Source organism: Meles meles, chromosome 3, assembly GCF_922984935.1.
Source record: "Meles meles chromosome 3, mMelMel3.1 paternal haplotype, whole genome shotgun sequence".
NCBI classification, from domain to species: Eukaryota; Metazoa; Chordata; class Mammalia; order Carnivora; family Mustelidae; genus Meles; species Meles meles.
In genome coordinates this window covers 102,067,879-102,090,967 of record NC_060068.1, presented here as the reverse complement: position 1 = coordinate 102,090,967, position 23,089 = coordinate 102,067,879, and the positions used below count along the sequence as shown (strand labels likewise).

At 41.6% G+C, this 23,089-nt stretch overlaps 1 protein-coding gene across 3 annotated transcripts in view; it reads left to right on the top strand.

Annotated features, from left to right (window-relative positions):
- The first annotated feature begins 1,398 nt into the window (after positions 1-1,398).
- KCTD16 (potassium channel tetramerization domain containing 16) overlaps positions 1,399-23,089 on the top strand; it is a 261,737-nt gene continuing 240,046 nt past the window's right edge. Inside the window, exons 1-2 of one of the 3 annotated variants that reach the window (XM_046000218.1) lie at positions 1,399-1,634; positions 2,369-3,520. In XM_046000218.1, coding sequence (XP_045856174.1) covers positions 2,689-3,520 — 832 coding nt within the window. In that variant the 5' untranslated portion in view covers positions 1,399-1,634; positions 2,369-2,688. Of the gene's footprint in view, positions 1,989-2,368; positions 3,521-23,089 lie in introns of all 3 variants that reach the window. The other 2 variants (XM_046000217.1, XM_046000216.1) reach the window with 2 other exon arrangements.

Below are 23,089 nucleotides of genomic sequence, written 5' to 3'. Positions count from 1 at the left end.
ACATTAGTTAAAGAAAAAAAGTCAAATATAATCAGGTGTTGGAGTGTTAGCTAATATTCCCTATGTGTTCAGTAACCTGATACTTATTGAAAGAAAAGACTGTTAAACTAAAAATTAATTTATCCTGCTGCCGAGTCTATCTTTAATCTAATTCTTGGGGCAAGAGTTGGCAATAAACACATAATCCCTTAAAATGTATCTAATTCATACTTTCATCTCCATTTTTGGCTTTCGCTTTTTTTTTTAAAGGAGTTATTTGGGATGGAGTGTGCCTCACATGTATTATTCATAGATGAAATGCTATATTCTGATTAGGAGGGTGAGTCCTCAGACACTGGCATTTTAAAGGAGAAATGGTCGACTTACTGTAAACTGTTGGCTGGGCCATTATTGACTGGCAGGATCAACTGGAAGCACTTTGTTAGTGGATTAGGTTGCCCTGGAAATGCCTTCCTGAAACTCTAATGATGCACTTAAGGAAGCCCTCTGGGATAGGAGTAAAATATCTCTTAGCCGGGTGTGTCCTCCACCAGAGTCCTCTTGGGATGAGGTGGGAGGGGACTGGGGCATGTCCAAAGAGAGGCTCAGTAAAGACACAGCCCCAGAAAAAGGCTGCAGGTAACAATTTCTTACAGGTAAGCTGAGATAATGACTTGCTGATGTCAGCTGTGGGCTTTCTGCGGGTACCAGTACCTCATGTATTCTTTGGAAAGAATATCATTCATTCCAGAGACACTGTATTTGTTTATTCATTTGCTGGGGGTGGGGTGGCACAGGGATGGAGAAGAAGGGGGCGGGGAAGAGGGCATCTGAAGGAGAACACGGTTTAATGCCCTTTGCTTCTAAGGAAGAGCCACTTTGTAGCTTGAACATTGGGGTCCTCCGGTGTGCTTTCTTCTTTTTCTTTTTAAAATAAGCCTATGTGGACGGGAAATTTGCCCTTCAGCTGAAATTCAGTGTCTGTGCCAAGGGTTGGTTTGTATATTTTTCCAATGCAAAATCCCTTGTGTTCCTGTCACCGCCGGGGTGGGGGGTTATTTCTGGGGAATGGTGGCGGCGGTGGAGGTGTAAAAAGCAGGAGGAAGAGGGGAAGCGAAGGCCGCGGCAAACTACAGACTCGCCGGCAGGACGCCGAGGGAAGTGGCTGCGCGGCGCCGCGTCCCCGCCCAGAGCCGGGAGCAGGGGAGTCGCGTGTCACGGCCGGTGCGCGGCGTCCCCGTGCAGTCCTGGCGACCTGTCAGCGAGGACGACGTGACTCGGAGCTGCCTCCGCTTTCTCCAAGCCGTATTCCTTTAAGATGATGTAATAGTCATTTCCCTGGATGGTATCTTGCCTGCGCCGCTGAAACAACAGCCCCCGAACTGCGCTGGGAACTGTGGAACCACCCAGCTCCGCCGGCCGCCGGAGAAGCCCGAGCCCCCCGCGGCCCCTCTGCGCTGCGGCGGCCGCGCTCCCAGCGGCTCCCGCCCGCCTGCGAACATGGGAGTCCGTCTGCCCTTGCCGGCAGGTGGGGTGGCTACCTGGGACCCCAGCGGGGCACATCTGTCTTTCTTCCTGCTGCTGGGCTTTCCGAAAAGCTTCTAAGTCCCAGTACCTCTTCCAACTCTCTTCTGTTTTAAGGATTCTTTCTAAAGGTTTGATTTTTTTTTTTCCTTCCCCTTTTTACTGGAGAAGCTTTGGTTGGGTATTTTTCTCTGCCTTGCTTCTTCAACCCAACCACCTCTCATCACGCTTTAACTTTTTTTGTGACTTGTTTCAACTTGAGACTGGGAGTGAATAGATACCTACATACATACATACAAATATACATTTATATAAATATTTATATATAATTATTTTCTAAGAGCACATCTCTCTGGCACTTTTCATTGATACCTCTGTCCTTTAACTCTTTGGGATGTGACAAGCTCCAGACTCTGGCTGTGGATTCTGCTTGCTTTGCAAATGGGTATCTCTTCACAGGAGCTGGGTTTCCAGCACTCACTAAGGTAAGTTCTGTGACTTATTGCTTTACCAGACCAGCTTGGAGGAAAAAAAAGAACAACAACAACAAAAAACCCTTTTAAAAGTTGAAAATCTTATATTCCTTCTTAAAGCAGAAATACCAGTACAAATATTTTTAATACTAATTGCTGGAGACAGAGGCGTATGGATAAACATGTAGACACAAAATAGCTTGAGAGAAGCTACAATTTAGTTGAAGAATGGCTGAAATCAGTAGTTCCTGGGCTGCTTATGTAAAATAATCTCTCCCTCCCTCCCTCCCTACTTCCCTCCCTCCCTCTCCCTCCCTCTCCTCTCTCCAGTGGTGTCTCTTTTTCTGACTCATGCTGGGTTTGAGGAAATAATTTTCTCTCTTTTCCCTTAGACAGACCACGGAGTAACTGGGGACTTGGCCTGCCTTGCCTACCAAGCTTGGGACAGATCGGATGGAGATGAGTTGATTACATTCTGTGAAGTAATAGTTCACCACCAGCCGGGGTTGAAACTACTTTTGCAGCATCACTTCACCTGTGGACTCTTCTGAATTTTGCCTTCTTGGGGAAAAAAGCTGGGGTAAGAGAAGGTCGTTTTTAACAAGTTAGCTTCCTTCTCCCTGTTTGGCAAGTTGATGCAAAGGATAAGGCTGTGACTCCCCTGGATTGCACCTTCAAATCAAAATAGGAGAAGAGCAAGAAGAAAGGGACAATGGCTTTGAGTGGAAACTGTAGTCGTTATTATCCTCGAGAACAGGGGGCTGCAGTTCCCAACTCCTTCCCTGAGGTCGTGGAGCTGAATGTTGGGGGTCAAGTTTATTTCACCCGCCATTCCACATTAATAAGCATCCCTCATTCCCTCCTGTGGAAAATGTTTTCCCCAAAGAGAGACACGGCTAACGATCTAGCCAAGGACTCCAAAGGAAGGTTTTTCATTGACAGAGATGGATTCTTGTTCCGTTATATTCTGGACTATCTCAGGGACAGGCAGGTGGTCCTGCCTGATCACTTTCCAGAAAGGGGAAGACTGAAAAGGGAAGCGGAGTACTTCCAGCTCCCAGACTTGGTCAAACTCCTGACCCCTGATGATATCAAGCAAAGCCCAGACGAATTTTGCCACAGTGACTTCGAAGATGCCTCCCAAGGAAGCGACACGAGAATCTGCCCTCCTTCCTCAGTGCTCCCTGTGGACCGCAAATGGGGCTTCATTACTGTGGGCTACAGGGGGTCCTGCACCATGGGCAGAGAGGGGCAGGCAGATGCCAAGTTTCGGAGAGTTCCCCGGATTTTGGTTTGTGGAAGGATTTCCTTGGCAAAAGAGGTCTTTGGAGAAACTTTGAATGAGAGCAGAGACCCTGACCGAGCCCCAGAAAGATACACCTCCAGATTTTATCTCAAATTCAAGCATCTGGAAAGGGCTTTTGATATGTTATCAGAGTGTGGATTCCACATGGTGGCCTGTAACTCCTCAGTGACAGCATCTTTTGTCAACCAGTATACAGATGACAAGATCTGGTCAAGCTACACTGAATATGTCTTCTACCGTAAGTACACAGGGTTCTTTTGATTTTTGATCTGTCTCAATTCTCTTTACAGATGTTCAGTCAGTGTCTAAAGAATACTATTTGGGATTTTTTTTTTTAAACTCCTGAGTATAGGAGTTTAATAGCTAGAGTATTAGAGGTTCTAATTCAGGTCTCACATCTTATCTAAGGCAACTTTTATCTGTTTTATCAGTGACATCAGAGAATATTCAAAGGCCTATGCAATTGGTATTGGCTTAGGTAATATGGGGATTGGAGGCAGACATGCATGTCTGTTTGCCAGATAACGAACTGTGAGGAGAAGATGATGGTTGGAACTTGCGGGCTGGTCCATGGGAGGTTGGCAGACTCAGAGTGGATGAGGCAGTGCTGTCCATTCTTTACTGTCAACTTTGGGATCTGTAAAGCTGGTTGCTGGAGACTTGCTTTCATCAGGGGCTGTGAGAACACAAATGGCTTGCACAGAATGACGTGGTCTCGGCTAGATAGATGGCAGTATAGGCTGACAAAAGACCCCCGGGCTCCCCCACCGCATCTGAAATTTGCCTTTATAAGCTTTTACAAATCTGCTGTTTGGTTCTTTAGCATTTTGTACTGAGACTTGAGTTGCACCGCAGACTTAATTAAACTGAACTTCATTTAAGACCCATCCAAAAGGAACTAGATCTTTCCGAACTGTCAATCACAAGCAGAGATCTTCAGACACCTGAGGTGATAGAATTACTGACATAAAAGGAAACCAGAGGGGAAAAAAGGAATGGAAACATTTGTTCTGGAGCATTTTAAGTAGGCGTTCCTTAGAGGTCAGTCCATTGGCTTAAATGACGACTTATGCTTCAGATTGGTTTGTTTTATGAAATGGCGTCACTCTAAATAAACTATAAGCCACTGATCTCTGAAGGGAGAACAGTAAATCAGTCTGTAAAGTTTCGTGCTTGGTTTAACAGTGGATTTTCAATAGGGCCCGGGAGTTGGGTAAAGTGAATTGCATCAGAAATGTTTCCATGTTAGCATTCAATTTCCTCTCTTCTTATTTTAAGGCAAATCCATAAATTTGGGGGATTAAAATGTCTAAGATTTTTTTAGGGACTGATTTTTGCCTATGGTTGTGTTTCTTCATGTTGGAGATGGTGCTGGGATCCGTGGTAAAGAGGCTGGTGGCAATCTGGGTTGTTCTGTGCTGGGTTATCACCCCTTAGATTTTTAGAAGTGGGGACATATAGATTGTGTGGAAAGGACAGCCTGTGGAGAAAAATGAAGTCAGCTATCAGTTCAGGAACGTCTTGATGTGTAATAAGAAGCATTATTTGATCCAACAACCCTATCAATGGCCTTTATCTATAATCTGCATCTTCCTTGATGCTGGAGCTTAGTCACCAGATTCTGCTTGCTTTCTTTCTTTGGGTGTGGAGATAAGACTTTAGCTTTTTAGCCTTCTGTGAAGGAATCTGACATCATCTGTAATTCTGCAGAACAAATATCTGTTCCTAACTTTTTGGAAAACTGCATCTTAGAAAGAGTTCAAATCTAGGTTTGTGATCTTTACCTTGTTCTCCAATTTTTAATATTTGAAAATAGCTTAATACACTTTGGGCAAGTAAATCAAAACATACCAACTATAACCCCTGCCCCCCAAAAGGACCACTTGCTCATCTAAATGAGACCCAGAACCTGAAATGTATTTGCCTGCTAGCTCAGTGACATTTGTGTGTTCATCAAAGACTCATCCATCTAACACTATGTCCTCTTTATATTGCTCTGAACAGGTTCTGCTCTGCTGATCATATAATTGCTTCCTTCTTTGTTGGGTTGCTGAGAGGTTGCTGAGGAACCCTTTGCTCTCCATCACTCATGGACAGGCTAGCACAAACACAATGCAACTTCATATTGCACAGCGTGTATATTCCATGTGACATACTTCCCTCTGTATCTAACATTCGGAGCTAAGTATTAACTCTTCCTCTGTCTTAGGACCAATAAAACTGACAGCTGGCTTTCTAGGGTGCATAACAGCTTCTGTGCAGACGTTTAACCATAATTATTTAATTAGAAGCTGCCAACTGTGCCTATATAAGCATTAATTCATCAAGCTGTTGTGCTTGGGTTAATGGGCTGAAACTATGGGAGGTGCTCTAAAGCAGGGAGTTGACTCCGCAGAGATGCTCTTCATCCAGCATTAGCCCTGCCCAGCCCCGCCTTGTGCTGCCCAGCATGGAGCCCTGGGGTGCATTGTGCCACCAGAGCACTTGGAACCATCACCTGTGAGATTGGAAGGGGCAGCATGTGTCCCCAGGAGCATCTCCAGACCCTTAAATTAAAAAATAAAAACAAAAGCATAAAACAATCAACCAGCCAACCGGCCAACAAAAGAAGATGCTCTTCACAGAGAAACTCAACTTCCTCCTTGGTTGAAAAAAAATTATATGGTATATACACACTACTTAGATCCAAGGCATTAACTCCAAGCAATCAGACTCTTCTAATAACCTGGGGATAATACAAAGTCATTTTGCCTGGATATGTATCACAGTAAAAAATGAACAGTGAGAAATGAATACATTGCACAGGGTGGTTGAGTCATGGGGAGAGACCCTTTTCTTTCCGTTTGCCTCATTTTCATCCAAGTTTTCCAGAGGGAAATTGAAAGACCAAAATCTCTCTGTCAATCATTAACAGGTTAGATTCTTGCCTCACTTAATCTTTTGTTGTTGTTGAGAGAGAGAAGGAGAGAGAGCAAGCATGAGAGGGGGGAGGTCAATGGGACAAGCAGATCCCCCTGCCCAGGACTCCAGGATCGTGACCTGAGTTGAAGGTAGTCGCTCAACCAACTGAGCTACCCAGGCGCCTGCCTCATTTAATTTTAATGTAGACCTAGAATTGATGTCACATTAGGTAGACTATTTAGTTAATATAGGAACTGTGAACAGTTAAAGTCAACAGGTGTTTGTATGTGTTTTATTTTATTTTATTTTTTTTTTTTTTTAAAGATTTTATTTATTTATTTGACAGACAGAGATCACAAGGAGGCAGAGAGGCAGGCAGAGAGAGAGCAGGAAGCAGGCTCCCTGCTGAGCAGAGAGCCCGATGTGGGGCTCGATCCCAGGACCCTGGGATCATGACCTGAGCCGAAGGCAGAGGCTTTAACCCACTGAGCCACCCAGGCGCCCCTGTATGTGTTTTAGAGGGCAATAAGAAATGTGTTTGTCTACATTGCTTACCAAAATATGATATGTGAGATGCTACGCATTATGATTCACTTATCAGCAACCAGGAAAATATGACTGATGTAGTAACATAGAAAAGAAATATCTAAAAAAAAAAAAGAGAGAAAGAAAGAGAAATATCTAGGGGTGCCTGGGTGGCTTAGTTGGTTAAGTGCCCAACATTTCGTTTCAGCTCAGGTCCTGATCTCATGGTCACTGGATCAAGGAAATCCCACATCAGGCTCTGCACTCAGCAGGAGTCTGCTTGGATATTCTCTCCCTCTGCTCCGTCTCCCCCTACTCTCTTTCTCTCAAGTAAATTAATAAACCTTAAAAAAATATATAGCTAGGATTGCCTCACAAGGCATTTTAGGTATGTCCTTTGTTTTAATTTAAAACAATGAGAAGGTCCACTTTCTTCTCTACCACCCCACTAGCTAAATAATTACCTCTCATTTCTCTTCAAACATTATATAGAAAGCAGTATCATAAACATCAGAGAATGCCTTCTAGACTCACCTATAAATGTAATGGGAGCTGAGTAATTTGGAAAAGAGAAGTCCTGATTTTGAACCGGATACTCAATGGCTATTCACACCACTTAGGAACAAAATCACAGGTGCATAGAAATAAATGAACCTGCTATTTAGAGCCACCTTCCAATGCCTGAGAGTGAGAAGATTGTTCTTGGTTGGAGACAACTATACACATTTTTAAAATCCTACTCATTAGTGAGTTACTTCAGACAAATGCCTGAAACACTCAAATTCAAAGGAATTTGCCTCTAATTTTACTGTGATAACATGACAAGTAGGGAGTTTAATTCATAGGATGCATACTCCCAAAACATACACTCTTGAGTTCTGTGAATTATAAGAGAGACACCAACTCATCGCCTTGTCAACAAATTGCTGCTTGTCAGTGCATTTTAATCTTCTCTTTACTTACTTAAATTTAAAGGTTGTTTCCACAAAACTCTCTGAATTGTTTTACGTACTGTTAACCTTAAAAATTAAGCTGCTAGTTATTTTACCACAAAAACGGATTTATTTGGGAATAGTAGAAAATCGCAATTCAGGATAAGCAAGTTAACGCAAAACCATAGGCAAAACAAAAAACCAAGGAGAGAAATTCTCTTTTTTGTTGGGGGGGGGGGGCGGGATTGAGCAGGGCTATTATAAACGAAAAGCCTATTGGAGTGAACTGGGAGTCTCCAGTACAGTGGCTTTTCATTGGCTCAGTTGTGACAGTCTGTTATTGGCTGGGCTGTTACTGGGGAAGGAGACCACCCTTCTTCCTCCTGTGGGGGTAGTAAAGTGATATGGACTTGTAAGGTCTATCTCTTCCTGTTGGGTCTACAGTTGATGACAAGTGGTAGGGTGTGAGAGTTTCCCCTTCTGGGATCTGGATTCTACCATGATGAGGTTTCCTTTTGAAAATTTTCATGGTATGCAGTACTTCAGGGCTGTTGAGTGTTAGAGAAAAGGGTGTTAGAGAAAAGTCAATCAGAAAGTGAGTTCTCAGAATTCAACTGCATGACCTTGTATTGGGAAGAGATCTGCAGTCGTGGCTGTTGTCATTAACTTTGCCGAGACTGACTTTAGAAACTTCAGTAAGAGGGTATGTTCTTAACAGGTAGAAATGTAGCCATCCTGAAATGATTCTAGCTCTTTTTCTACTGGTTATTTGAAAGATAGCAATGATAACTTTTATTTTTGTTGCTCATTGAGAAGCGATGTTGGTATGTTTAAAATGAAGCAGGAGAGCAATGTAGTCAAAACGGTGAAGGTTGGTCTTTGCCACCACCGACCTCTCTTCTTTCTGTGTTGTTTTTCCATCTTCTCCACCTTAGAGACTTATTTCGTCCTGTTTTCTTGTTCTTTCTCTCCATTGTCAATAAACATTCTCTTCTGCCATATATTGGAATACTTTCAAGGCATGGTGTAGTTTTCTCAGGGGTTTTGGTACCTAAAAAACCTTTTGATAGTTGTAGATCAGGTGACTTAGTATCCCACAAAGAATATTCTTAAGACATAAGGCTTCTTAATGTATAATTTAAAAATACAGCACAATTCAAATATAAGGTTTCATCATGAGGTTAAACTGGACCCATGCTTGGGTAGATATGAAATGGTAATATGACAAAAAGCAGGTGTATAGATGTAATTTCTTTTAATCTCTTTAAGGTTTTGTACTTTGAGCTTTGGTCTCAATATAGGAGTGGTATAAGCATGCTAGTGAAATATTTTACTACAGTATTTTCATTTTCATGCCAAACAAGATATGTTGTTACCTGAGCCCAGTCCCTTGTGCGATTCAGGTACTTTCTTCCTAGGTTTGTGTCATCACTGAGTGAATTTGGCAGCAAGAGAAGTGTCAGTGTGTGGGCAGAATGGGGAGGTCTCTGAGATTGCCCTTAAGTACCTGAATATGTTAAAAAAATATATATATATAGACAACCGGAAAGAGAAGACCATGTCCCTGATAGCCTCATGAGGTTTAGGTCTTATCAAAGAAATTAGAAAAGAAAATAGCTGAGAATATGTCACAAAAGTCCATTTGGAACCCCTCCAAGCACAAACAATGAAGAGAAATGACTGTGCACAGAAGAGAGTGTGCATCCAATATATAGAAGAAAGTTCTTCAGGAATGGATACATGGATGCTCAGTTTCTGTATCATGACTGTTGCTCTCTTTCTTTGTTTTTTGCTATAGCTTTCCTCAAATAGTGCAGTTCTTGGCAAATCAGTGAAAAAAACTTCATACAGAAATTTTCAAATGCATCCAAATGTAGACACCCAGTTCCAATAATTACAATTAACACTATAAGAGCAATCTTGTTTTATATATATTCCTACCGACTTCTCCTTCTGTCTGCACTACATTATTTTGAAGCAAATTTCAGACATCAATCACTTCATTCATCCACAAATACAGTACTGTATGTTTCTAAAATAAAATGCAACACAATACCATTATCACATAGATAATTAGTAATTCTTTAGTGTCACTTAATATCTATTGATGTTAAAACTTCTTTGATTTTGTTATAGTATTTTCTTCAAGTTGGCTTATTAAATCAAGATTCAAATAAGGTCTATCTGTTATCTTCGATTGCTGCTTCTTTTTTCACTCAAAATTAAAAAAAAATATATTGCATTTACCCTGTATGCAATGAAGGAGCAAAATGTATATCTTAAATCTCTTTATTTTACTTTTTAAAAAAGATTTTATTTATTTATTTGACAGAAAGAGACATAGTGAGAGAGGAAATACAAGCAGGGTGAGTGGGAGAGGGAGAAGCAGGCTTCCTGCCAAACGGGGAGCCTGATGTGGGGCTGATCAGTTCTGGGATCATGAACTGAGCCGAAGGCAGATGCTTAACCACTGAGCCACCAGGCACCCCTCTTAAATCTCTTTTAATCTCTCCTTCCCTCCCTCCTTTCCTCTTTCTCTTTTTCTCTCTCTCTCTCTTCCTCCCTCTCTTCCTTCCTTTTTTTAAGTCAATTTATTTGTTTGAAGAAACCAAATTGTTTGCCATGTTCAATATTCAGCTTTTGGGGTTTTACTGATCCATCTCTATGATCTTTGGGATGTCATTAAAACATTTCTTTCCTGAACCCTGTATTTGTGAATTTGTTAGATCTTTATTCTAAATTCTAGAGACTCCATTGGATTCATGTGTAGTCTTTCTTTCTTTCTTTCTTTCTTTCTTTCTTTCTTTCTTTTTTTTTTTAGATTTTATTTATTTATTTGACAGACAGAGATCACAAGTAGGCAGACAGGCAGGCAGAGAGAGAGGAGGAAGCAGGCTCCCTGCTAAGCAGAGAGCCTGATGCAGGGCTTGATCCCAGGACCCTGGGACCATGACCTGAGCTGAAGGCAGAGGCTTTAACCCACTAAGCCACCCAGGCGCCCCTCATGTGTAGTATTTCTGGCAAGAAATTTTTATAAGTGATGGCAAGTCCATTTTTCTACATTATTGAAGCATAATAAATATACAGCATTATATTAGGTTTGAAGTTTATAATATAATAATTCAACAACTCAATACATTACTCAGGGATCATCATGATAAGTGTACTCTTAATCCCCTTTATCTAGTTCACCCAAGGCAAGTCCATTTTTAATTTTTAATTTGCAAAGGTACATAAAAGAAACCCCTATTTTTCTTCCCAGTCATTCAAGAACTATCTGTTATTCCCTTGCTGTTCTTCTTCTTTTTTAAAAAAGATTTATTTATTTGAGAGAGTGGACGGGTGGTGAGGAAGAGGGAGAGAGAGTCTTAAGCAGACTCTGCTAAGTACGGGGCCCAACACAGGGCTTGATCTCATGATCCTTGGACCAGGACCTCAGCCAAAGTCAAGAGTTGGCTGTACCACCCCGGTACCCCTCCCTTGCTATTCTTATCTTTAAGATGGGCTAACATCCTGGGTGCAGTGAGCTTGCCAAGGGTCCTATAGACTACGTCCTGTAGACTGGGAAGAAGAATCATTTGGGGTGGGGAAGTTCCCCTCCTGGTTATTCACATTTTATGTTCTTGGATTCTTTAAGCTGTGCTCAACTCCACTGACCGAACTCATCACCTATATTCCCCAAACTTCCTGTCTTCTTGTGTTCCTTCTCACAGTAATTGGCATCATCAGTCACTCATTTCCCCAGGGAAGAATGGAACCAAGGTGGCATTCCTGACTCTTCCTTCTCCTCAACCTATGACAAATCCTACCGGTTCTTTATCTCTCTCAATCCATCCTTTTCTTTCCATCACCACTGATGCTACCCTGGCCCAGACCACCTGCACTGCTTTTTGTTGCTATGGAACCCTGGGAGCATCCCAAGTGAAATCTGAAACCAGCTCTGTATCAGAGGGCAGGAAGAGACTGAAGGAAAAGTCAGGGCTCTCTAGACTGGTAGTAGTGGGCTGAATAAACAAGAGAATGTACTTATAAGACTTGTTTTGGGCAGCCACAAAACAGATTTCTGCATCCATCTGCCCAATCTTAAAAGCTTATATAGAAACCTTAATGGGGTTCGGTGACCTAAACCATTCAGATGGTCTTAATACCATATCACTGTCACAAGGCTGTGTCCTTGGAGCAGCTTCTGGGAGCAGGGAAGGCAAGTGGAAAGCACATTCCAAACATAGGGGAGGGACTGAGGAGTCTCTGATTTGCCTCTGTCCAGCTCATGGGTCAACCAGTGGCTATATCCTCTCGATCTCTCCCAAAAGTTTTCTAGACTACTGCAGAGGAACTTAAATTGTCCTTCCTACCCCAAATTCAGTGTTATCCCATTTGAATCTGTTCTCTCTATCGCAAAAAATGGTGAGATTTCTAAAACGTGAGCTTGACCACGTCACTCCCGCTTAAAGTTCTTCACTGCCTTACAACTGTTCATAGAGTTAAATGCAAACTCCTAACCAGGAATCACAGCCCCTCATGAGATGACCTCTCTTTCCGTCCCCAGAATCTTCTGTTGCCCTCTTGCTCTTTGCATTTTGAATCTCAGCGATACTCAATTTCTTTCTGTTTCTGAATGCTGTTATGCACTTGCTTCTTCGGTTTTGTGTGTGATCTTCTCTCTGCCTGGAATTCTGCTTCCACCTATTTTGATGAACGAAATCTTCAGGTTCCAATCTAGAGATTACCTTTTCTGGGAAGCCTTTCCTAGCCCACTCTATCTGGTTAGGCACCCCTTATCTTTGACCCAGACAATTTTATTTTCCTTTACCCTGGCACAAATAATATTGTATTAAACTTGATTATTTAGCTGTCTCTTTCACATTATCTGTAAACTCTGTCAAGGTGGAAACGTGTCTGTCATGTTCATCACAATATGTGGTACAGTATGTGAAATAGCTGTAGTTAAATACTCCTTAATATTTTCCAGAAGAGTGAGAAATAAATGCCCACTGCAGAGTTTGATTATGGTCATAGAGACCACTGTCTTGCCTACACCATTTGCATTATCTCTTAACAGAAGAATGAGAGATCAGTGATGGAGTGATGGTGCTTTCAATAATAATAATAACAGTTTTTCCAAATTTCCTTTGGGTGCTTTGGGCACTGGGATAAGTACTTTACATACAAATTGGAAATCTTACGGAAAGACTCTGTGCTCTTAGCACCTGCACCAAGATTTGAGCTCAAGGGGACTGAGAAAAACACTTAGCAGAAGCAGGACCCCTGTGCTCTCGTTTTAGTTGGTTCATCCAAGCAGGAGCAAATCAAAGCTGGGCACAGCCAGGGTTTAAGGAAAAAACCAGGAAAGACTCAGGATTCAGAAAAGTGTTCCAAAATTGAGAAAGCAGCTCCAGGAGGAAGAGAGCTCTTCCAAAACACAAAGAATATTAAGAGACCAACCAGGCTGTCTAAATTTTCCTCTGGCTAAAGTATTCCAATTCCTCCTCCCTCCCTTCCCATAAACGTTAGTGATTGCCCCTTCATGCCAGACACAGCAGAAGTGAAGGGCCTGGGTTTTGAGCTCAAGACTTCTTGAATCTGAATCCCTAGCTTATTGGGATCACTGACAAATTATTTTACTTCTGTGCCTCATTTTCCTCAGCTGCAAAATGGAGGTGAGGACAACAGTCCTCCTGCGGCTGCTCTGAGAGTCAAACGGGCCGCTATACGTCAAGTGCTTACGACAGTGCCTGGTGCCCAGTCCACGCGGTGAACGTCTAATTCGTTACCAGGATGGCCGCGAATACCGGATGCAGGAGACACAGCTGCTCTCTTTAAATAGCTCCCCTGATACTTTCTGGCCCTCCCTTTGGACACTTTGCCCAGAAATGCACATCTAGAAATGTTTTTTTCTTTTTTAAATTTACTTATTTTAGAGAGAGAGAGAGAGAGAGAGACAGTGTATGAGCAGGAGGAAGAAGCAGAGGGAGAGGGAGAATCCTGAAGCACGTTCCCTGCTGAGTGCGGAGCCTAACATGGGGCTCCTGAGGTCATGACCTGAGCCACCCAGGTACCAAACATATTTCTATTATTATTTAGTTAGTTAGTTAAAGAGAGAGAGAGAGCACAAGCAGGCAGAACAGCAGGCAGAGGCAGAGAGAGAAGCAGGCTCCCCACTGAGCAGGGAGCCCAATATGGGACTCGATCCCAGGACCCTGGGATCATGACCAGAGACAAAGGCAGCAGCTTAACCACTTCTTTACCTCCACCCCAAACGGATTTTTAAAAAGGAAATTCAAGCCGTATGTTTTACTTGAATCTGAATATGCATAAAAGTAAACACCCCAGGGGCGCCTGGGTGGCTCAGTGGATTAGGCCGCTGCCTTCGGCTCAGGTCATGATCTCAGGGTCCTGGGATCAAGCCCCGCATCGGGCTCTCTGCTCTGCAGGGAGCCTGCTTCCTCCTCTCTCTCTGCCTGCCTCTCTACATACTTGTGATCTCTCTCTGTCAAATAAATAAAATCTTTAAAAAAAAAAAAAAAAAAAAAAGTAAACACCCCAAAGGCTTCAAATTCTACTGACTCCCCCCCCCCCCCCCGGCTATTCCATTGTGGATGTCATTAATAGTGCCTTTCCCTCCGTCTTGTTTTCAACTTGGGCTTTTGAGAACCTAGGATAACATGAGAGAGAACTGAAATTTAAGACTACAACTTAAATTATATATTCCATCACTGCAGAGTTAGAATAACCGTTTATGAATCTCAACCTAGACAATATTCTCCTTCATGGTGGCAGAATATGGTTATTGAGCATGCCACTGATGATAGGATCATTCAAATTGCTCCAAAAATGAAAACAAGACATTTTGCTCCACACTGTGAGTAGCTGCACTGTGTGGCATTAAAAAGAAATCAGAGTGCTAATTCGGGCTGTTGCCATGTGACCTGCTCAAAAGCTGCCCATGGGAAGAAATTGATACTTTCCACTTTCATTCATCAGTCACGTTCCAAAGTAAAAAATTCTTACCATTTCCCCACCTCAATTTATACCGACCTTTTATTCTGAGTACACTTGATACAATGTGACTGTCCATTAATTACACTGGTGAAAATTAAGGCAACCCATTATACATAACTTGATGGGGCACTTAAGATGCCAAAGGGCTGTTGTATATTGTATTTTAGACAATAGACTGTCCAGAGCAACAGTACTAGGCAACTAAACAGAGAAAAGGGGAGGTAGGCTCTGGTAACAGTGACTTTCCAGTAAAGGGGAGCCTGGAGCAGCAGAGACATTCTAGGGACTGGGATACGGGCAAGGGATATGGCTGTTCATGGGGTAGAAGTATACAGTGAGAAAACCATGTGGAGGCTTGAGACCTGGGGAAGTGTTGCAGTTCAGCAAATCCCCTAATCACAGAGGGAGAGCTGGTGCAGGAAGGAAAGCACATCAAGCCCTGGTTGGGAGTCATGGCTCATTGTGTTACAGCGTAAACATTCAGTTATGTCAAGTGGAAAAACTTTCCTATGGGCATGTGCCTGCAAATGTGTCCTGGAATGCAAAATAAAATAGGATTCAGTTCTCATTAATTTGCCTTTTAGCCAGTGAGGTGAAGTATCTTTTTTCTTTAAATAGAGGGATACTTGTGTGGAGCTGTACAGTTTTGGTGAGCTGCATTGTAATAGAAAAGTGTTCATTTCTATTTGTGTAAGAAAAGCATGCATTAAAAAATGAGCAGGGGCACCTGCGTGGCTCAACTGACTCTTGATTTCAGCTCAGATCAGGATCTCAGGGTTCTGGAATCAAGCCCAGGGTCTGAGTCTGCCCTCAGCACAGAGCCTGCTTGTCCCTCTCCCTCTATGCTTCTCCCTGCTCATGCTCTCTCTCTCTTTCTCTCAAATAAATAAATAAATAAATAAATAATTAAAAAGTATTTAAAGTACAGGCTAGATTTCATTTTTAAAAAATGAGCAGTTTTGCTTGGCTTTTCTGGGTGAAAAACTGTGGCCTGGAGCAGTAATGACTGGGGCTATAATGTGTGATACTCTCAACATCATGAAGGCCCTTTTTAGTCATTCCGATGCTCAGTAATGTAAAATATTTGTTTGAAAAGATCTGATTTCTTCTCACTTACTGAGGGTCTGTTTTATATAAAGTAGTACTCTTTGTTTTGGTATATGTCCAATTGAGAGGGGAAATATCCTATCTGTATACAAAGAACTGATATCCTGATTCATAACATCCTCACACTAATGATTTTCTAGTACTTTTCCCCAATGTGCTAGGGAAGTGATTCATAATATGCACAATCCCCATTGACTGGAAACTGCCGCATGTCCAACCTTCTTTCATCAACATCCTTCCACACAGACAAGGCATGTAGTGATGTGTAATCTTGTTTTCTAACAGATCTTGACATCCACTCATGAGAATGGCCTTCATTAACAGGCAGATTTAGGTCTAGCCTAAGTCACTTATACAAAATTCTGTTCTATGTGCTCTGGCTATGTGAGTAAATGGCACGCACTGTGACTTTGCTGTGCCCTTTGCTTTTGTGTGTGTTGGATTCCTAGACATCTCTTGGATGGTTGGCCCATATAATTCTCCCCCAGAAATATTTACTGAACACCTACTATGCACCAGAGACTTCACGCAGTTCCAGGGTTTCAGCTGTAAACAAGAAGCATATGGTCAATGCTCTTATGGAGCATATGGTTTAGGGAGAAATTAGACTAGTAAATGGGCAATTTTGATCAAGTATGATGAGGAAGAGTCAATGAATATGAAAATTGAGAAGGAGCTCCTAAGCTGAACTTGGGGCATCAGAAAGTTAAACCAGAGCTTATTTTATTGCTTGGAGAGGAGAAAATGCTTAAATCTTTAATGCATTTGTTGACTTTAAGATACTAGCTGGCTGAGTCATAAAAATTATATCCTAGGATGGCTTAGCAGAACCTTAAGATCACTAGCAATCATTTCATTTCTCATTAGAGCAATCTCATTAGATTTTTTCCAGTGATAGCTGTGTGAGTGATTTTAGTTAGTCCAGGAACCAATATCCTAAAAAACTCTTCAGTTCCCTTTTGTGTTCAAACCTTTGTCTTGGGAAAGTGTATGTGCAAAACCAGAAGCCAAATGGTAGCCTTCACTGACTAACAATAGATTTTATTATTTTTTTAAAGATTTTATTTATTTATTTGACAGACAGAGATCTCAAGTAGGCAGAGAGGCAGGCAGAGAGATGGGGTGGGCAGGGTGGGCTGGGGAAGCAGGCTCCCTGCTGAGCAGAGAGCCTGATGTGGGGCTCGATCCCAGGACCCTGGGATCATGACCTGAGCAGAAGGCAGAGGCTTAACCCACTGAGCCACCCAGGTGCCCCTAACAATTGATTTTAAAGATACTTTACAATTATGTCCGTAATGTCCTTTTATAATGATTCTCAACATGGTATATGTCGTTTATTATTATTATTTTAACTTTATCTCAGGATTACTGAGTTACCTTGTCTGTCTCATGTACAACTTAGTTTTAATAACTACCACAGTGGGAACACATAGGAGGTGATCACAAGCGTTTGTCGAATGAATGAATATATTCATAACTGTCACATTTTTTTCAAAAAAGAGAATGTGAAATGTAAAGTGAACAAGATTTGCTTCTGGTTTTATCTGACATTTACTTCCAAGCATGGGCGCATTCTCTTAAGTGACAGTGAAAATGTGGTTGATAAACTGATGGTATCAGAACCATCTGGGTAAAAACCTTTGTTTTGTCACTTCCTAGCAGGGCATCTTCGGGCAAGTATCTTGGTCTCTTTATACCTCAGAACACTCAGCTGTAAAAGGGGGAATAAGGGAGCTTCTCTTTGCAGTATTGTGAGGATGAAGCCATGGCCAGGCCATCTTATTAGCTTGTCTCATCAACAGCCAGGTACCTCATCTCTAGGCTCTTTTAGTTCATCTTAAAAATAGATGTGTTTGGACCTAGAAGAAGAAACTGAGAGAATATGGAGCCATTAGAACTGATCCTGCCGGCGCTCACAGAGAAAATCACGCTGCTGCCCACTGGTTTCCCTCTGAACTATTACTACACACACTTCCTGACCTTGGGGGAAGGAAAAACACATCATATCACACCCGCTCTTCTAGTTCTCTCCATAAGCTCGCCTCCTCTGCCCCTTGAAGACACTTGTCTGTCCATCTGCAGTGATCTATCACACTGGCCTTTGGACAATTCTTTCCGCAGGCCGGTCTGTCCACCGCCTGAAGAGGGTGCTTGTGTCGCCTTCCCCAGAACACTTTTCCTTGAACTCCTTGACTTTCTGAGTCCTTCACTAAAGCGTTAGTGGGTTTTCCTTGGAAAGACTTTCCATTACATCCCAGCTGAAGCACAAGAGGTCCTCCTTATTCTCTGTTCAGCACGGTGTTTCCAGCATAGCACTGTTCACACGTGTGATTCCAGTTGGCTGTAAGCTTCCTGGTGGCAGGAGCGCTCTTGTTTCCCTAGAGTCTAGTACAGAGTAGGCACTCGAGAAGTTATTTTTTCTCTATCCACTTCACCCCACCATGTAAAATTATGATAGTAAGATTCCCTCTCATGGTGAAGGCAACTGGAAAAAAAAAAATATATGTGTGTGTGTGTGTGTGTGTGTGTGCTTGTGGTATGTATATCACCTCTGGCTAGTAGAGTAGAAATGAAGGAAAGTGAAAAAGCAGAAGGCACTGAATGCAAACCCTGAGAGATTGGATAATGGAGGCAAGAGTGGAAATTCACTCTGATGAGTTGCTTAGTCTCTCTAGTACTCAGGTCCCTCGGCTTTGTGAAGGGAAGAGGGAATTGTTTCACTGTCTCATAGGACACTGACAGTTGGGTAGTATGACTCTCGTAAAGCAGCTGTGTTGCTTGAATAGATTGCTATGAAGACAGATTATATCTTTGCTTGAGTGAACATCAGGAGGGTGTCTTAAGAAAAGAGAGATGAAATCTGCTCATTTGGAAAGTTGCTAAGGCATTTAGAAATGGTCAAAATGTGCAAATGGATTTTAATGGCACTGCAGCAAGCACTCGCATTCTTATTGTCTACGGTGGAGTAGCACAGAGTCAACATATGTGAGGTCTATTCTGATCTCCACTTGCGTCATGATCACAGATGTGTGGTGTGAAGGTACTGGCTCATGGATAAACACAAATCCCTTTTTGAAGCCCCATAAACTGTAATGCTGGATGGGAGCTTGAAGTGTATCTTTCACACCAGGGAGAGGACCCTCTTCATTTATAAAATCAGAGCATCCTGAGGGATGCAGGATCTCATGATTCTGTGTTTCCGTTCCTCTCTTTGAATCCCCAGGCTTTAACTGAAGTCCTACGTCGCAGCCAACATAGAGAATCTCTTAGAGTGGCGTCATTCTGATTTAAGTGGGAGTTGGCGGTAGGACATTCCTCCGCATTCCATTCCCCCTTTCTGCCTTTTGTTCTTCCTGGTGGCCCTTGGGGCAGTTCCAGGAAACCCAGGGGTCCATGTAGCTGCTTGAAAATTCTAACCTGGACATTCTAAACAAATGGTGAATTATCATCTTCTGTAAAATTTTCTTTTTACATATTTGGTCCGGTTCTTAGCTATGTATTTTCTACTTCTTTTATCTTCATTTGACTTATGTTTCATTCTCAGGACAAGTGTAAATGAAAGATGAACTGAAGAAAGGCACTCTTTAGAAAAAGTAAAGAGAAAAAATAAATTCATTTGCCTCTATCTTTGGTATATTTCAGAGAAAGAAAGATAACTACCTTAATTAGTTACTTTAAATTAAATTAGCTACTTTAAATTAAATTTTTGTGCAACAACAGAAGTGATGGGAGTCACTGGTATTGAAAGAAGGCCTGGAAAACAGTTTTTACAACCAACTTTAAATGTGCTCTACCTAGGAAGTTTGCAATTGTTTTCTCTACTGTGAGGAAAGCCTAAAGTTAGTATATTATTCCATTAGATCAATGTAGTGTATATTTTCTCCATTGAGCTAAAGGGGCTATGGAAAGATCTCTGGTTGAAATGGTGCTTTCTGTCCTGACATGGAGAATTAATTGTAAGCAAAAATTCTATTTTGAGGGTGTTTGGAAATAATACCTCATACCAGCCATATTCTTCTGTATAAAAACAGCAGGAACATTTTCTTTTTATCATAGCTATATTTTCATATTGTTTATAGTCTGTGATTTGCCTTGGTAATTTGCTTCCTTTTATGGGAAAACAAGTTTTCTTCCAAACAACCAGATGAAATGTAATCAAATAATTGCTACCTTAATTTGCTGCTAAAGTCCTCTTGAGGAGAAAGAAAGAAAACACACATACCCAGTGACATGTATTTGAACTCTGCTGTGTCAGGTTCACATCAAGTGTTTTCTCATTTAATCCTCTTGAAAACTCTACAGTAAGAAACTGGGGCTCTGAGAAGTTCAACTTCCTTAAGGTCACTGTTAATGGCTGCTTCAGAACTTCTGCATAGGAAGACCAAGGAGTGTTAAGTTTGAGAGAAGTTCATTTGTTTATATCAAGAACAGGGGGAGGGTAGGCTGATGGAGATCAAGCGTCCGTGATGAGGCTGAATTTTCACTTCTCTACCCCTCAGACCCAAGTTGCTGCTGCGGGATCTAATAATTGGGACAAGCAGAATGAAAACCCCAGTTGCCCCAACCCCGGTTCTCACACTCTTGACTGTCATGCCATACCACAGAAGTACCAGATGGCAGTGCTATCTTTTTTGAAGAGCCCAAAGCAGCTCTTCAAGGGAACCATCTCCCCAGATTAAGTGAGGAACCCACGTACAGCCTCCAGGAGGGGGTGGGATGGCAGAAGGTGTTGGACAGGGATGATTTCCCATTCTTTCCCCCCCCTCGAATCTCAAGTCTTTAGAACATGATTTCCCTCATGATACAGCTTTAAAAAATAAACCAGATTGGGCTGAAATCTGCGAATCTGTCCTCAGTTACCCACACAGAACTTCTGGGACACAATCACTTCTCCCAGAGACTCCTACACAGCATTATTTTTAAGAACTTGATTTCCTAGGTACCACAAATATGAAGAGGCACAAGATTTCATAGTACAAAAAGATGTCAAAAACATTTGAAATGAAATAAGAAGGATTTATCCTTGTCTTCCTAAATACTTAAGCAAAAAAAAAAAAGTATACATATACATGTATAAAATCCTTAAAAGTAAAAAACACAAAGGCATATCAGCAGGTTCTGGTTCTAGAATCGATAGCAAAACTGAGATGAGTGAGGTAGTCATAAACGAGACCAATCCAGGTGACCTGACAGGCAATTGTTTGTCCCCAGAGAAGAGGGACATTTAGATATGAACCTATGACGAACTCAGAACACTGTTTAAATCATAAAAAGTACTGAAATGAGCTCCTCTTTTAGCTCTCCTAGTTTTTACTTTGGGGAGAGTTACTTGAGAATATAATTGTGGTTAAGTAGTTTATATTATTAATAGCTTTATGTTACCTTAAAAGCCAGGCCACATACAGTAGTCAGGTTACAATCGACAACAAATCAGCCTCCTTAGCCCCTTTCCCTTCTAAACCTTGATGAAAATCCTAGAACCCTAGAGATGGGGAAGTATGAAAGTCTTGGCTCTTCCCCATGTCTTACAATTTTTAATTTAATTTAATGTAATTTTTATAATTTTTAAAAAGATTTTATTTATTTATTTGACAGACAGAGATCACAAGTAGGCAGAGAGGCAAGCAGAGAGACAGGATGGGCTGGGGAAGCAGGTTCCCTGATGAGCAGAGAGCCCGATGCAGGGCAATCCCAGGACCCCGGGATCATGACCTGAGCCGAAGGCAGAGGCTTTAACCCACTGAGCCACCGAGGTGCCCCTCTAACAGTTTTTTATTGACTTCGTTTAACTGTTTGCTCTTTTCTAACGTTAATTATAAATCTAAAGTTGGGTCTAAATCACATAGCAAAGACCGTGATAAGTGCTTTGTAGATATTACCACGTTCTCTCTTCAGAACAACCCTAGGGCATGAGGATTATTATTTTTTCCATCTTACACATGAGAAAACTGAGACCTAGGGAGAGTTTTACCCAGGTTCACAGCTAGTGAATACTAAAATCAGGATTTAGGCACTGGTCAAGTCCATCTGGACTCTAAGGACTGAATGCTTTTTTAATTACTAAATTACCTTGGATTGTCCGTCAAGTACAGATCCTTCCTATAAAGTGAACGATAGAAATTAGTAATATAGAAAGTGAGATCAAAATAGGATTTTTAAAAAGATGGTAGAAGAAACAGTATACTTGCATGCTGATAGGAAGAATCCAGTTGTTAGGGAAAAAAAGCAGAGAATATAGGAGAGAAAGGAGAGATAGCTTGAATGATATTCTTGGATAAGTAAGAAGGAATGGGATTGAGTGCATAGAGTTTATCCTTTGTTATGAGCCTTGTCAGTTCATCCAGAGTAATAGGGTGTATGAATATGTAACAGATATAGTAATAGTAAATGTATACACACATACATGCATACATGTATCTATGTATGAAAATTAAATATATATGTGTATATATACACATAATAAATATATATGTTAAATAGTAATAGAATATATGGGTATAGACATGGTTGATATGTTTTGTCAGAACTTACTGATGCTTCTTTGGGTTACTTCTATTTTTTCAGTAAAATAAGAAGCTTCAAGACTGAGGATGGGGAAGGAAGTATTTGAGGTTTGAAGAGAGAAAAGAAAGTATAAAATGGTTATTTAAAATGGTGGTGAGTGAATGAACTAGAGGAATGTATTATTGACTAGGAGCATTAAGGACTCACTTGAAGCAAGTGGTCATGAATTTAAAGTGAAACCATTTAACATGATTGTGCATTTTTCTCCAGCTGTATGGGTGCAGGTAGGGAGCAGCCCCAGATATGATCCTAACCATTGGGTGTGAGGTTTTGCAAAGTGGGGGTAGACGAGTTGTATGCAAGACAGTTATTAAAATAGCTGGTTATTAAATTTAAGTTACTAAGATATTCAGTAAGGAAATGAAGGACAATGAAAAGGTATAAGGTTAATGGGCTGAAGTCCCTAGAGAGTCAAATGGTTGTTGGAATCCAGGACTGGAGAAAATGAGTGGGAAAGCCAGGAGGAGATGATGGGACATGTGAAATTGGGCTTACAGGGGCTCAAGAAATTGATTATGATGCAGTTTGGGCCATGACCACGAAAGTATGTGGCTGGAGGGGTGGTGGAAGATGTGATCATCAGAAGAGGGGGGTTGGGAGTATTCAGAGATCATCTGTGCTGTCTTGAAAGCACAAGACTAAGGTTATTTCTGTTTCATAATGACTCCATTACCCTCATTGTACAAAGAAAAACTGAGGCTGGGAATTAGGTCCAAGATCCCCATTTTGGAGGCATCAGCCCTGGGATTTAAATCTAGTGTGTAAGACTCCTCTAT